The following is a 17,194-nucleotide window of genomic DNA, read 5'->3' on the forward strand; positions in this document are numbered from 1 at the left end:
TTTTTGGAAAAAGGCTGCAATGAAACAAAGAGTGAAAAATTTAAAGGGGTCTGAATACTTTCCGTACCCACTGTATGGAAGAAAACAAAATTCACTTTAAATTCTCATTTGAAAGTTACATTTTCAGTTGGTGAAATTGTGTCATATTTGCTAAAACTGTTAATATGTCCTTACAGTAGCAAATGAGACAATCTGTGAAAAAAAAGATTTTGCAATTGATCAGAATACAGCATTGAAGATCTGCTTACAAATATAGAAAATATCAGATAGAACAACACAATGGTATTCTGCTAAATAAAACACAGAACATTCATTATTAATGTCACTTGTTTTCATTTGTATATCCGAATACATTACACATTTTAGGCTCAGTCGCCCTTTAAAAGAATACATTCAGTTCTAGTTTAATGGTATCAGAATTTTGGATAGTCATTATGGAAACATTAATTGGTCCTGAGACAAGGGCTAGCAAAAGTTTCAGCAAATGTGACAAGTTTTTTTATAGGGGTTACCTACTGAACATTTAACTCTTTTATGCAACCTAAATACTCAGATTCGCAGAGACATGCTATTTTGTCCTTAAATGCTTACATCCACTGCAATCCACAATTTTTATTTGCTTTATTTTTGTATGTTGCACAATTGAAAAGTTGAATACTACAGTATCTAAAGCAGATCAAATATTCAAAAGTTTAGATTTCAAGGATGTTTTGAACACTACACCATTGCATTTTGAACGCACAGATGATTTAATTTCAGTCACTGGAGGGTAGTTACTGCTAAATTCTATAGGACTCATAATTGACTTCCTGTGCCTCCTGAAGTTGGTATTTACACATCTTGTAAATTTCCCCATTACTTGCAGTGAACCGTCTAAAAATTAATTAGCCCAAGTGATTGTACTGATGATATACTTTTATGTGTAGCAAATAAAAAAACTGCCATGTAAGATTTTCAATGGGAAAAATAAACAATACTTCTATTACTCAAGCTCTGGATGCCTCAAGTAACCCTATCCACCCTATAAAGAGCTAATGAGCGAAGACGTCTTAAACTGGGGTATTGACGTCAGTAAACTGGGGTATTGATAATAAGAGTTGTGGTGGACTTATCAAAGTCTCCCATCATGTCTGGTTAACCCTTGTCCTTACTTGTTACTGTGCTGCTGCTGCCGCTGTGAAAGAAGATGCTCAAGGGCCCTTAGGAGCTCAAAAGCCATCTCTGAAGTTTTATTTTATTGAATTGGCATCAGGGAGTCCCTGAACCAAACCACAGTAATAAACCGCTTAAGCACACACATACACACACTTAGTCTGACACAAACGTACGACAGACTGCCTACTTATCCAATGCAGGCAGTGCATCAGGACCACCCGGACTTGTCTGTTGTCTTAAGAATGTCATTGAGTCTCTGAACAGCTCTCCAGACGCAGCCCCCTAATCTGCCCGCTGCTGTCGGCTGTTTGCTGGGTGATGCGAGGGTTGCCAGGCAGGGTATTATGGTCTGTTTGAGTGTTTGGTCTGGGGCTTTGCTCTTTGATATCCTACACTCACATAAGCGGCTCAGTGGCTCTTCCACGCCTGTTACCCATGGTGACACGGTATCCGTATGATGCTACATGCCTGTTGCCTCCAGATGAGGGGAAGACATGTCAACATGCTCACCTTCTGACTCCACGTCATTGGTTACAAGTTGATGGGTTGTCCGTGTAGGTGGGGCTGCGGTCAAATTGTGTTTTACAGTGTAGCGGTGTAGTCGTTGCTATTTGTTGGTTTGACTTTATGGGCTTTATCCCCTGAGCCTGTACAGCTTTGATCAATCCCCACCATAACAGACATATGACAGACAGCGGCTCACTCCTCATCAGGCTTATCAGGACAATGCACATGTGTTTGTACAACAAGGGGAAGACTAAAAGCCAGTCATAAACACTCAAACAGCTGTTTTAACCCTCCCCACTGCTGGCTCCTTTCTGTTCATCCATTATTTTCTCCTTTGTCACTCTGGTTTTCAAATGAAAAAATATGTTTTCACATTAAGGACCGGTGTTGGGAATGCAGAAAAAGCACTGGAACTGGAACAACACCCCTGCGTCAGGTGCTTTCTGGTGTGAAACTGTTGTGAAACTGTTCTGTTACTAATCAGCTGTGGTAACAGCGAGATCATTAAAGATACTCTACCTTAAAACCTGAATGGAGGACTGACTTTATAAAGACAAAAATGGAAATGAGAGATGGGCAGTTTTTTGTAGACAGGGTTTATATACATAAACAACAGATCACAAAGTAACTTTTTACTTTCTGCAGTTTTCCGGTGAGGTCCCAGAGAACCGAGTGGATCTTGTGGTGGCTAATCTGACGGTGATTGATGCAGACCAACCGCACTCGCCAAACTGGAACGCCATCTACAGGATCATCAGTGGAGACCCATCTGGGCACTTCACTATCCGCACTGACCCTGTCACTAACGATGGCATGGTTACCGTGGTGAAGGTAAGACGACTATCAGAACTTTGTCATGTTAAAACTGTCATCACTTTTTCTGTGCTTTTTTGTCTGATCTCCTCTAGACTTAAGCACAAGCTATAATATTCGACTACAGGGTTAAAAAGGGACATGATGGACATGTTTTTTTTTTTGCCTTTCATATGCCCCCTTATGTCCAAATGAGGGATTGGAGGCTGCTACGTCCTTTAGAAACAGCTCATACACTCACACACAGACTTAAACACAATGGCTGGCCACTGTAGCAAATTAGGTATTGATTTCTCAATTACAAAGGCAACGCTTTTTATACACTCATAATGTTGTAGCTGCTGTGGCAAATGACAGCAACAAAACTATGTCTTGTAACAACCGGGTGTGTTCAACCTCCAAGACGGAGGTTGTCGAGAGGTTTTTAACCTATTTGCTGGAAAAAAGACAGGAAATAGACAACAGAATAAAACTCTGTATGATATTCAGCTTAAATTCTATGTGTAAAGTAGGTAGATGTGTGTCTTGTTGAATGCCCTTCAGCATTTGTATTTCTTCAATCATCAATGAGTGGCTCACTATAAATGTGCTTATCATGTTGCATGTAGAAATAACTTATTTATTTGACCCTGAGGACCCAGGGGTATTCTCCTCATATATCTGACTCTTCCAAATTACCTCTCATAGCCTACAATAATGTTTATAAAATAGCAATAACATCACCCTGTAATTCCCACAGCACCCTAAGCAATGAGCATTGGCATTTTGCTTCTCTTCATTATCTCTAGATGACTGCCTTTTATAATCCCTTCCTCTCACTCCCTGGTGTAAAATTCAGCAGCCACGCGGGTAGCCATGAGCTTTTATAGAGACCCATGGGAGGTTATCAGGAAATCATAAAATAAGAGACAGGACGCCCCCTGGGAAGAAACGAGAAACAGACCGTCTCAACAAGTAAACAGAGGGGCTTTAGCTTGCTCCGGGAAAAGGGACCCGGAATGGTTAACATCAGACTCAAGACAGATAAAGTCAAGAAGCCATTAGAAGGCGCTACCTTGGCGTTCTTATTTTTATTAAGGCATCTGCGGCTGCTAGTACAGACACATTGGATCACGTCGACACCCAGGTATGTGCCAATATCCTGACCTGAGCTCTTCTGTAAACAAGGGCTGAGTTCTTAACCAGAACATGTCACACATTTGTGCTGCTCTCTGGGGAGTTTATGAGACACATTCTCATTTTGCCGCATAGTAGTAGAGCCAGTAGACAAACAAGCATGCATGAAAATACACAAACAGAGCCGCTTGGTTTGAATGAGTCATTACAATATGTAAATCCCATCTTATGATAAACAGGAAAGATGACAGGGGAAGTAAAGAAAGATTCCTAAGGATTGGGAGGTGCAGACTCAGAGAATATGAGGGGGTGGGAAGTTAGAGTCCGGCAGTACAAATTAAGTAAGAGGGAAAGAGAGGAACGAGTGAAGCGATACAGAGGAGATGGAAGATGGGATGGCTCATGGGCAAAAGATGGAAGCCTTCTTGTTGACCTCTCAACCTTCTGGCTTTCCTCAGGGTGTGTGTCTGAGTGTGTATGCGTGCTTTAGCTAGCCTACAGCTATAGTCTTGACCCCCCCCCGTGCTTTGAATACCACTGGCTGTTTATCAAAGAGCCTTGATCGTATTTTGTCTGTAAATAGGTTCCCAATGCACTAATGGGGTCACACACCAATACACACCTATGTGCTTGTATCTACGTGCATACTGCAAACACATACAAACTGTAACACCACATAACATACACAAACACACACTCTAGTGCCCTTGTTGACCGTGCTGCCTGATTAAGTTGGGGGCTGTGATGCCACACTGTCCACTGATAACACTCCAGCAATGCAACATACAGATGTTCTCAAAATCATTAACATCACCATCAAACACCACAGACACTAGCCTTCGGCAGTAATCATCTCCCGCCTATTTAGAAATGTGCCAGCAGGACCTACCAACACTGTATTTGTTCTCTTTTTTATGTCCCTGCTTGTTGTTGTTGTCATTTGAACCTGACCGTGTAGTCTTCATTAGGAGAGCACAGAACTGTCACTCTGGTTTAGGCTCAGCTGGTAAAAACCCCTGTAGAGTATACACACACACACACACTCAAAATGCAGAGCCATGACAGCACCCTATGAATAGTATAAGCCCTGCTGCTTCTTTTCTCTCTGTGTGTGTGTGTGTGTGTGTGTGTGTGTGTGTGTGTGTGTGTGTGTGTGTGTGTGTGTGTGTGTGTGTGTGTGTGTGTGTGTGTGTGTGTGTGTGTGTGTGTGTGTGTGTGTGTGTGTGTGTGTGTGTGTGTGTTTAGAGAGAATATGGGTCCAATTCATCAGGGGTACACTAGACACGGCATCTGTTCATTTATTATGTCCTTTATCATCAACAAGGTTCAATGCATATTCCCCAGCCACAAAAGAGAAATGTTGACAGGAGTTTTCACACTATATTCAGAGTAATATATGCTTCAATACTAGACATTGTTTGCTCATAAAAAGTAATGATATTAATCACTGACCGTAAAATGAGGAAAGGCTCTATTTTTTACCTGTAAATCAACAATTAAGACTGTAGCTTCAAGTAAAGAATATTTATTTTGACATAAAGATTAATCTTTTTTACCCCATTGAAAAGGTAAGATAAAATTGTTTATACACAGAAGGGCATGATAAATACAGTACAGAACAGTGATAAATCAATAAATACTCACACAAGAAATACCATTTAAATATATTAAGTTTAACTGCCCAATTTCTTTTCAGACTGTGTCACAAATGTAGTTTTTCATTCTGTGATATTTTGTGAGGCTTTGAGATGTGGTTGTACGGGATTGTATTAAAAGGTGTTCATGTTATTGTGTCTACTTGCTGTATAATTAAAGAAAATTGCTGATATTCACCATTGTGGGATTCTTGTAACAAAATATGTGAAACTAGAAAAAATTCTAATATAGAAGCCCAAATGTACATATTGTAGTGTTAAAATATACCTGTTTAAGGTACTGGTGAAACATTGCTATACACAGCCAATGCTGAAATCCAGCAAAAACAAATCTTGAATTCCATTAAAATTTCTCTTCTCACATAATGTCCTTCTTCCTTCGTTACTCCAGCCAGTAGACTTTGAGATGAACCGTGCCTTCATGCTGACGGTGGTGGTGTCCAACCAGGCCCACCTAGCCAGTGGAATCCAGTCCTCTCCTCAGTCCACAGCTGGGGTCACCATATCTGTCCAGGACGTCAACGAACCCCCTTACTTCCCCACAAACCCAAAACACATCCGCTTTGAGGAGGGCGTCCCTGCTAGCACCAGCCTGACCACCTTCTCAGCCTCCGATCCCGACCGACTACAGATGCAGCAGACAATCAGGTACTGAGTTACTACAATAAATCTGGAATCTTAATTGGGCTAAATCTGACATTCTAGTAGTATGCAATTAGTTAAAATGTATTCTACTGCAAAATAATTTAGATCCTATTACTTAAGTTCTTTTACATATGAAAGGTCTCTAGACCCAGAAAAATAATGCCTAATTGTCTGGCTAGCTGAGTTGTAAGTAAAAGCCTGGCAGAAATTCCTCCATATGCATTTACAGAATGCTAAAAGAATGGATAGGTTCCATGTCAGTAGTTAGGGGTTAAAGTTCAATAAGGGGACTATATTTTGGCATCACCCATCTCTCAAAGTCTTACTGTGCAACGTTTATGAGACACTGGAGAACTCTTAGTAAGGAGGGTAAGGTTAATAGGGGGCAGTAGCCTCTGGGGTAATCAGAAGACGTGCATTCTGTAGATTTCATGAGCACATACAAGCAGGTGCACACACACAAGCTGAGAGAGAAAGAGAACAGGATGGAGGGAGGGGCAGAGAATAAAAAGAACAGCTGGCTTGAGCCAAAATGCCTGACACAGCATTATGTCCACCTGCAGTGTTCTTTCTGTGTGCTAAGCCTCCCCGGATTTTAAATGTAAACCAACCTTTGAATGACCAAAAGGCCTTTTGTCAGTTCTGCTGTCAACTTGACAGTAGCAGTGACTGCAGTATGGCCTTTCAGATTTAGAGGTAATCTATTAACTACACTTTGCTATGTATTGATGTTCCAAAGAGAAAGGTTCAGATTAGGTGTGTTTCCATTAATGGACACATGAAGAATGTCCTTATAGATTACAGTGAGTGTACTGGTGTAATTTATAACCCGACACGGTATAGTGCTGCAATTGAGTTGATAACACAGCAGTGGCATTAATACAACCTCCTTCCAACCCCTTACACTCTCCCATTACACTCCCTTTCTCTGGGGAAAAGAGCTAAACAAATTTCCCAGCTAATTTCCCAGCAAATGAGAGTAAATTGGGTGTACATTATAATTTAGGAAGACACCAAAAGTCACCAGCTGGTCGGTCTCTCTCTCTCTTACTCTTTCTCTCTCTCTCTCTCTCTCCCTCTCTCTTTCTCTTTCTCTCTCTCTCTTCACTTTGACCTTTTTGTTTCCTCCCTTATTTTTAAAGACCCCTGCAAGACTGCAGTACTTTACTTCTTAGAAATAAGTTAGCCTATTAAAAGCACGCTGTGGTCTGTCACGGTCTCCTTAACACAAACACAAACCAAATCTCCTTCCTCTGCCCTCACCACGCGAGGAAGCAGGACTGTAGACAAATCCACCACCTCCTTCATTAGGATCCACCTGGATAGGATCACTGTCAATTCCCCTGCTTTACACCAGTCCCATAAAAGGTATCTACTCTAGAGTTATGCAAAGGCACTAATTACAGCTGTTCCCTCCATCTCTGGAATTCGCATTATTCTGAAGAAAAAGAAATTCAGAGGCTCAGTCTTGCCAATCAGCTAAAGCCCTGTACAGTGTTCGCATCGCCCTATTATAATTTAATTTTCAAACTTGCATTACACAGAACTGATCTCAGTGTGCATATCTCAAAACCTAATCAATCAAATAGTTAGCTGACATCTGTTTGCATAGGGGGACATTTAGATGTGACACCACAGTTTGTGTTATGTGTAATTTATGGCTTATGTCTTTGCATATGACAAAGAGCTATATGTCTTTGTAAATGGATGGTGGAGAGACAAGGAGAAGATTTAGAGGGAGCCGTAAAAGTCGAAAGTAAGGTGAAAAAAGACCTTATGGATTGTGGAGGGAGGCGGAAAGAAGCTGAAGATGGTGAGCTGACACCAGGTCAAGGTTTGAATTTGAGAGGTGCATATCAAAGGAGGGACAGACTGACAGTGTCCTGTTGGGATTGGGGAGGACGCAATGTGAACAGGAGCAGAAGCATCATGCATCACCTGTCAGACACCGACCAGTAAGGTCAAGACATGGGACTGGAGACACTGGCATAAATGATTACCCAAACCTCCTTGGCTAAGCTTAAGACATGCATTTTTCATCCTCAGGGTCGTGGGTTTGAAAAATAAATGTCATACCCTTCCTTGCTGCTTGCTAAGATCACTGGCCTGCCAGGTCTAATCACACATCCAGCTATACTCACACACCAACCAGTTGAACCATATGAGAGAAACGTTCAGGTAGAGGAAAAGCATTTAAAATAAGCCATGGGAAAATATAATTACTTTCACACAAAATATGACATTCAAGCTAGATTATTTTTAATTCCAGAGTAAGCACTAGAGTAAACAAGGACTGTATACCTTTCTAAGAAAACAAAAAACTGGCAGAGGACTTCATTAAAAAGTTAGAGATGGGGACTGCCAATTGCCCACAATAATGTTGTTGACAGTTGGGATGTGTAAAGAAAAAGCTCAATTTTTACAATCATCATTCTAATGGCCAGAGTAGCCCTATTGTTTACTGAGTGCTATCAGAAAAAGTGAAGTGAAAGAAAGTGAAAGCCAACTGCATGCTGACCTTAACTTTTCTGGAGTTTACCTTAAGAATAGAGCTAATAATGCAGTGGATTGTCTATTCAGTGTGTCGGAAATTAGCTTGGCTGCAAAGACTGTTCATCCAGGTTTTTATGTGCTTCATATAAAGTTTATTACATCTGCACTGAGGGCTGTTTAGGAGACTTAATTAAAGTGTGGCGGTGGACAGAACATTTTGCTTTGTGAACAAACCATTTTGTTTAGGCTTTTATCATCAGAGAGCATGCAGCCACACAGGAAAGAATAGGTTCTGTTGTATTTTATAGCCCATTATGGAGGAAAAAACCCTTTTGCTCTCAAAAACTATATTCCACACTCTCTATTTCCCCCATTTGTCTCTGTTATTTATTTTAAAGGGTAGGTTAATCCAAATTACCCAAGAAATACTTGTCTTCTAGTGTTGTCTTCTAGCCATGCAGATCATTTTGGTTTTATTTCCAAGTTTTGAGATATCCTCCACAACACAGTGGAGGTAAATGGTATTAATTTTTTGTTGCTCATAGGAAATGCAGTTATGCATTTTGCTGAAAGTTAGATAAGTAAATAGATACCACTCTCATGTCTGTATGCTATATATGAAGCTGGAGCTGGCCAATAATTAGCTTAGCATAAAGAATGGAAGCAAGGGGAAACATCCAGCCAGGCTCTGTCAAGAGGTTAACGAAATCTGACACCTGTAAAGCTAATTAACACATTATATTTAATTTTTTGTGCACAAAACAAACTTTCTAAGGACAGCAAGTAGTGAATTTTAGGGGACTTGTGCCGGGCTAGATTTGGAAGTGTGGAACGAGCCGGAAGCAACAAATGCCAGAGACACAAGAACAGTTAGATCAGAGTGAGATTGGGATTCAATCCTGGAGATGATCCCCTGTTTTTTCCCCATCCTATATCCCAGGGGATGTTGCCACCTGCTCTTCCACTTTCCTGTTTGACAATCAACACCAAGATGCTGTCTTTGCCCTATGCACATCTTCCCCACACACACACCATGACATTTGCAAACATACAAGCACTACACTAAAACATGCATGTGTATAACCCTGACAGTCAAAGAAATATGAAAGCTAATTAACACATTATATGTAGTTTTTTGTTATTCTTTTTTGTACACAAACCGAACTGTGTAAGGACAGCAAGTAGTGGTTTTGAGGGGACTTGTGCCGGGCTATTTCTTGGCCGAGACTAGTCACTTGTCATTTTGAGGTCGCCCGGCCATTAGCAGACTCTTGGACTCCAGGCTCCTGTTTGTGGACGGATAAGACACACAATATACAGTATGCTGTGTTATTCAGTGACTCTTGTTTTAACTTTGGACTTTAACTTTGGCTCTGCATCTTAATGCTAAAGCTAATCATCTGCTGACTCTAGCTTTATATTAGTATACATAGATGAATGGGTTTTATCTAACCGTTGAAAACAAAGCGTATTTCCCAAAATTTCAAACTATTCATACATTTTATAGCATTTTTTTTCCATGTTTAATTACCCGTTAATTTGTGTCTGCTCAGAAAGAATGGCCCTAGTTTTTCTGCCCTCCGCTGGAAAGACAACAGTTTTTTCTCTCAGCCCAGATGGAGAGACTCAGTTTTGCAAGGCAAAGCCAACAGAGATGCAGTTAGACACAGAGTAGCTGTAGGTATCAAGTCAGTCCTAATGAGAATATTAAAACCAGATCATACAACCATGCTGCTACTTCCGAATGTTACCTCTCCCTGTTTCTTTTTTTCCCTCCCACCCAATACTGATCGTATTCCTCACTCTTTTATCCCAGTCCCACTGTGATGGACTCACTGTAGTCCTGGTGGTGATTTCACAGTCTCCCAGTTAGTGGCGGTGGGCTTGGCTAGCCTGTGTGAAACCGTCTAGAGTGTGGGAATGTCATCTCTGTGATCCCCTTACCCGCACTGCGCTACGCCTGGGATCAAGCCCACTGCCTGCTGGGAAAATCCCACCTCGCTAACTGCAGGAGAGAGATTATAGTCTCTGTCCAGCTCCCACCCACCCCCACCCCTACTTATCACCACCCACCCCTCCAAGCTTTCCTTCTCCTCCATGTAAGTAGAAATGTACTTGCAATATTTAACCAAACACAAATAAACAAGTGGGCTGTAAACTGACAATAAATTCACTACAATTGAATAAATATTAAAGAAAGGTTAAAGTCTATTCCATTTTCAATTTGAATGGATTTAAAAGCTAGAAGTGTTTGTTATATAACATGGTCGTGTTGCCCAAACTGACATTCAGTAAATGAAATCAAATTGATGTATAAACCTTGTTGTGTGAGGCCAAGGTGTCACACGTCCACAGATGGTGTTTCACACACAAAAGCAAGATTGCAACCAAGCGAGGAGGTGGCAGTTGATGAACTCTGCATCACAGAGGGAATGAGACGAGGATGAGAAGATACAGACAGGGATAAGAAAATGTATGAATACAAAAGCACAGCAAGATGAGGTGAGGCGGCTTGGGCTGAGAGAGATCTGATAGAATTGAAAGTGTGGAACGAGCTGGAAGCAACAAATGCCCGAGACACAAGAACAGTTAGATCAGAGTGAGATTGGGATTCAATCCTGGAGATGATCCCCTGTTCTTTCCCTATCCTATATCCCAGGGGATGTTGCCACCTGCTCTTCCACTTTCCTGTTTGACAATCAACACCAAGATGCTGTCTTTGCCCTATGCACAGCTTCCCCACACACACACCATGACATTTGCAAACATACAAGCACTACACTAAAACATGCATGTGTATAACCCTGACAGTCAGTTCAGCCTTCCCCAGCATAAGCAAACATTTCATTAAGTATGCATAGCAACATACAGGCAGTTGCAGCAGTGCTTAACAAGGAAGGTAATTGACTTCAATGCCTGGTACACAAGAGTAAAAAATTAGGAGGAATTGACTGTAGGCAGCAGGCTCTGGAGGATAAGTCAATGAAGAATTAAACTGTGCGAAGGTCAGGCTTTTGTGATTTTGGGAGTGTGTGTTTGTGCCGGCAATCTTTGCATGCACAGACGCAAGAGAAAATTTTGAATTGCTTGTAAACACGGAAACGCTAGCGCTAACTGCTCCATTGATTTGTTCTTGTGTGTCTTTAGGTATTCAAAGCTGAACGACCCTGCTGACTGGTTGTCCATCAACAGAACCAATGGTCAGATTGTAACCACTGCAATGCTCGACCGGGAGTCAATCTATGTCAAAAACAATATATATGAAGCCACATTCCTGGCAACAGACAATGGTAAGGACCTCTTTTAATATTTATCAGTGAGCATTTTTTATTTAAAATCAGAGTGATCAAGGTTGCTGCTTCTTGTGTGCCATCCTTTATTCTTTTTAATGTATATCCTCATTCCAACTTTTATATATATATATATAATTTGTTCTGCCACAAAGTTTAAAACTCAAGTTTGCCTGAGCACAAACTCAATCACAGCAGACAAATAAGTTCCCCTTTTCTCAAGTGGAAGTGAGTGCTTTTTCTCAAGTAAAAACAGAATGCTTTTTATTTTCCTCCACAAATTGCCTTATCGGTGACTTGCAGTGCTCTGGTGTGTTTACCTTAAGTTAAGCAGGCATTGAAACATTGGTGTATTTATAGGCATGAGCATATGTGAAAAATGCTCTTATTTGAAATGCAGTGATGCGAGCATTCATATGGGTGTTTTCTGTACCTTTTTTCCATTTTGGTGATGATTGACAAGGTCAGAAATCATAAAGTGTAACCTGCTGTGCTGATGGGAAAGGAAGAGGCAGCAGGATTAGCGGTTGACTCGCTCCTGTTGTTTGAACTACACAAACATCTAATTTCCTTCCCTGTCATTTCCTGGACTTCTTTTTATTTCAATACTTTTGTCATTTTCCTTGAAGAAGACGTTTTTTCTCCATTTGACCTCTGTATAATGCACAGTTTAGAGCCTCGTGTTACTGCGGTGTTTGGCTGATATTGAAGCTGTGAGAAGTCCAAAACCTGAGAAGCCAGCAGTTAAAGTTGTGTGTGTGTGTGTGTGTGTGTGTGTGTGTGTGTGTGTGTGTGTCTGTGTCTGTCTGTGTGTCTGTCTGTTTGTCTGTACATCAGGTTGACTATGTGGGTGTTGCTGGAGTGCCAGCCATCATAACATGAGTGGGATTATGTTAAGAAGTACTAAGAGACAGTATAGTAGGATAGTAGGCTAGTAGGACAGGACATGAAGAGTTGGTGACTGCATGGTGAGAAGTGCACTTGTATTACTACTAACGTATTTTTATGTTGCCCGCCGTCCCAATCTGACTTAGACCCTTCTGAGTCTTCCTTTCCAAACACCTATGGAATTGTTTATGTGCTTGTCAAAGAACGTGTGGTTAACTTGACACAAGTCTTTTCACTATGCCTCACATCTCTAAGCCACCATCAAAAAAAGAAGTTAATACAAATCCTTTTGAGGAATTTACACAAACATAATTATTTATTTAGCTGGTTAAAACCCACATAATTCTCCTATCAGCTGTGGCAAGCTGCTTCCACATGTCCCCCATACATGGCTGGGATTAACAAAGCTGCAGAACGGGAAAGCTTGTGTGTGTGTGTGTGTGTGTGTGTGTGTGTGTGTGTGTGTGTGTGTGTGTGTGAAAACCACACATATGCTTCAATATGAACATGTTTTAAGTGTTTTAAGTCATTTAATAATGTACTGTACATGAAGTATGTATGTGCATATAATGTGTCCAAAAAGCCACTAAAGTTGAAATATTGACAATCAAACAAAATGTTGGTTTAAATAGCTTTTACATTTTTTTAAACCTTTGGACAATATTTAAAAAAAAGTAACATTATTATTTAACCTGGTTAAAAGTGTTGCTACAGAATTTAGCAGCTGTTATTATGTGAATAGTCTATTATTAGGAGAAATAAGTCAATCTATGAAGTGTCTTTTTAAATAGTCTCTAGACAATTTCACCTTTAAAGGTGCTTTGCCACACGTATCTTATAACTGTGCTGGAATGAAGTTTCTCCATGAACTCTGTAACATTGTTTTGGGGAAAAAATGCCTTGGTTACCTTGTCTCATGCCATTCTAGTGAGGTATAGAAAGCCTGCAGGAAGATTCGATTTTTGAAATTTATCAGCATCCTCAACACAAAATATGTTCCCGGGGACATGTTTGTGTAGAAGGGCAACTTTAACCTAAACACAGGCTTTAAAAATATGTAGACTGATTATTAGTTATGTCTATTTATAAAACTTGAGCTGAAACTGTGCCACATCCACCACTGATCACTTGTTGAGCCTTTCAATCAGTTGAAATGTATCCAGTGATCTACAATGTTTATCATAGTATTAGCAGTCAGACAGAATTAAAACTGTCCATGGACTCACTTAGAGCCCGTCCCAGACTGTGTCTCTGTGCTCTGTTGCCAGGTTTAATTGGCAGATTTGTCAGCTTTGCATAAATCTTTGTAAATTACATCGCCCTTATCTCATCCCGGAGATGGGCCCTGGGGTCGCTTGATTCCATCCAATGGCTCAGCCAGTGGGGCATGGCGGGGAAATGACTCGTAATTGGAGGCAGCTAAGGGTAGTCACCCCCTGACACACTCAATAAACAGCTCTGAGCTTTATACTGCTAGGAGTTCTTTTTTTCCTCAGATTTCTCCGTGCCACGTTTTCATACTGCAGATACACATTCAAGCATTCTTCTCCCCACTCTATCTCATTCTCTCATTCTTTAAAGTGTCTATTCTTTACTTCCAATTGCTGATTGTCTGTTTCTCTGTTCAATCAATGCAAAAGGCTTGTTTCTTACAACTGTGTCTGCAGATGAGGGGTGTGTCTGCGTGTGTGTGTGTGTGTGTGTGTGTGTGTGTGTGTGTGCGCGTGCGCTCTCGTGCCTGTTTGTCTGTCTGTCTGTCTGTCTGTGTTTGTGTGAGCACCAGTGCATGTTATTACAATCCAAGGCTGATAATATTGTAGTGAAGCAGCACCTGCAGGGATTGCCCACAGTATTATCAGACTTTCTCCAATTGCAATAATAATTTCCACAAAGGTACATGGACTGAGCAACATTGGTGAAAAGTGTATGGGGATCATCAAAGAGAATATCACATGCCAAATTATCAACTTCTGTAATTACAACACGATTGTTGCTGAAATTGAATGCGTATATAAAATGTCAATCCAGTGGTGTAGAAACTGCTGTGTAACAGGTTCCTAACATTATTTATACATACAGGCCAATTTGATCACATTAAGTTACAATTGAAGACTGCAGGATTAAAACAGTGGGTCCCCTTACTTCAAACTACCCAGAAGAGAGCAGACAAAAAATATGTAGTTTGGCTTAATCTGACCCTCTCAAAATCACAGAATAATGATGATAATGAAGGTATATTATCTCTCTTAAATAATTGTATTAGCAAATATATATAATAAAATATAGGGCCACAAGTGGGCAAAATTAAATAATGCTTTTTATGCGCTATAGCAAAAATAAATAAATGTATACACTACATAACTTAAGTGCCCTAATGTTTATACTTTTGGTGTGTGCGTTGAGCCGGTGTATGTGTGTGTGTGTGTGTGTGTGTGTGTGTGATAGAGTAAGGGAGAAGTGAGCTGTGACAATGATTAGCTTTGGAGCTAGTAGCCACTCTAGAGTCATAGTGCCTATGTTTTCTGACAACAGTGGGAATGTTTAGCCGGAAAACGTCATTACGCCATACCTGTGTCTCGTTGACTCACTCGCTTGTGTTGTTCGTTGTGTCCGACTAAGCGTGCTTATGAACACCCGCCCAACTCTACCTCTGATTGGCTTACAATTAGATTTTTCATCCTATCGTCAGCATTGACGCGCTTGTCTCGTGCACGGCCCACTAACCAAGGAAGAAAAAAAGTCTTTGCCTCTGGGCTCAGAGATATAGTTGGTCTGATGAAAAAAAACTGCTTCAAATATAGTAACCCGCCGCACTTTTTGGCTGTGACGGTAACGGCGTTATTAAGATTGGAAGAGTAATCAATTAGATTACTCATTACTGAAAAAAGTAACGCTGTCATTTCATAACGCCGTTATTCCAATCACTGTTTATGTGTGAGCAGGGAATAATTGTGTATGTCAGCATACAGATATAATCCTAACACATGAACACATATAAGTCATATAAGATGTGCACCTTGGTTAGAATGCCCCGTTTACCTTTTTAGAAATCCATTGTTTAAATTGCAGGCAGATGGGTTTTCTTCTCCCTTCTAGTTATGTGTAAATACAGACAGACAAGGACTTGTTTGATTGTGTTACAGTCATCATTATTGTACCTAAGCCGTCTATATGTGATTGGATGGGCTCTGCCTGCCTCTGGATCGACTCTGATGGTTTAATTTGGCTCCGAGGCTAAAAGAGGAGCTGGAAAGCACAACTGTCAAAAGTATTTCTGTCAAGGTCCTACTACAGCATGCCTACCTCTAACATCACCATTGTGAATAGACATAGTTTCCTTTCCTATTTGCTTTCCCTGTGTTGGCCTTCAACTCCTGTCTCTCTTCCCTCTCAATCGTCCCTTTCACTGCAAATGTCTTCTCTTGTCATCTTTTCCTCCCATCATGATACTATTTTCTCTTTCCTCTCTCTGCTCCCAGGCTCTCCTGCAGCCAGTGGCACAGGCACGCTGCAGATTTATCTGATAGATATTAATGACAACCCTCCCACGCTCATACCCAGAGAGTCTCAGATCTGTGAGCGGGTGAACAAGAACGTCCACGGTGTTAACATCACTGCCGCTGATGCTGACACAGACCCCAACGCTGGACCCTTTGTCTTTGAACTGCCCAACTTTCCCACCAGCATCCGACGCAACTGGACAATTTCTCGGATCAGTGGTGAGGAGGTGTCAGCGTAGAACAACAGTACTAGAGAACTTATGGAAATTAATTTATGATCAGTGCCACTGTAAACAGTAGCTTGAGAAAGTTAACACACCTATGCCAAAGTTGATTAAAAGCCTTTACTCAAAACATTTAGGAAAATCCAACCTTTTAAGGACCTTTGTGAATGAATAATGTATTGTAAATTAATAGATTTTCTTCTTTGAAATACAGGGGGCATAAATATACACACATCTATGTTCATTTCTATAGAGGCAGGCAGATTTTGGGGGATTTTTTTGAGGGGCTATTTTAATTCCAAAGGCCAAGGGAACTTTATCAGGGTGCATAGTATCCTGGATCAATTAAATAACTAGCCTTTAAAAATAAAAAATCTGCCTGCTTCAATGGGAATTTAACATAGGGGTATGTATCTTTATGCCCCCTGTATTTTAAGAAGGAACATTATTCATTCACAAAGAAAATTGGTGTGCCTAAAACGTTAGATTTTGAAATTATTTTGAATTAAGGCATTAAGATCAATTTTATTTTCATCTTTTTAATCAACTTTAGCATGGGTGTGTAAACTTTCTCAAGCCACTGTACATGTGTAGCAAAACACTGTGCAGAATTAATCTACGTATTACCAATCTTTAGCAATTTTTTTATATTCTGACCCACCAAAATCAATTATTGTAATTTTGCTGTGATTCTATTATTGTTGTTGTTGAACGTTGTTTTTTTTTTCATTTAAAACCAGCAAAAGTGTTGTTTTTACAGTATACAACTATTTTACTCTTTTATGTTATCTTGTATATATCCGTGCCTAATCATGTATATTGATAATGAAAAAAACATACAGTGGGTACGGAAAGTATTCAGACCCCTTTAAATTTTTCACTCTTTGTTTCATTGCAGCCTTTTTCCA

General features: G+C 40.4%; 1 protein-coding gene across 1 annotated transcript in view; it reads left to right on the forward strand.

Annotated features, from left to right (window-relative positions):
* Positions 1–17,194, forward strand: part of LOC117947855 (cadherin-4-like) — a 236,135-nt gene that overhangs the window by 210,255 nt on the left and 8,686 nt on the right. Inside the window, exons 10-13 of the mRNA XM_034877202.1 lie at positions 2,308–2,493; positions 5,638–5,894; positions 11,532–11,674; positions 16,042–16,281. Of these exons, the coding sequence (XP_034733093.1) occupies positions 2,308–2,493; positions 5,638–5,894; positions 11,532–11,674; positions 16,042–16,281 (826 nt within the window). The remainder of the gene's footprint in view (positions 1–2,307; positions 2,494–5,637; positions 5,895–11,531; positions 11,675–16,041; positions 16,282–17,194) is intronic.

Source organism: Etheostoma cragini, chromosome 7 (assembly GCF_013103735.1).
Source record: "Etheostoma cragini isolate CJK2018 chromosome 7, CSU_Ecrag_1.0, whole genome shotgun sequence".
NCBI lineage: Eukaryota > Metazoa > Chordata > Actinopteri > Perciformes > Percidae > Etheostoma > Etheostoma cragini.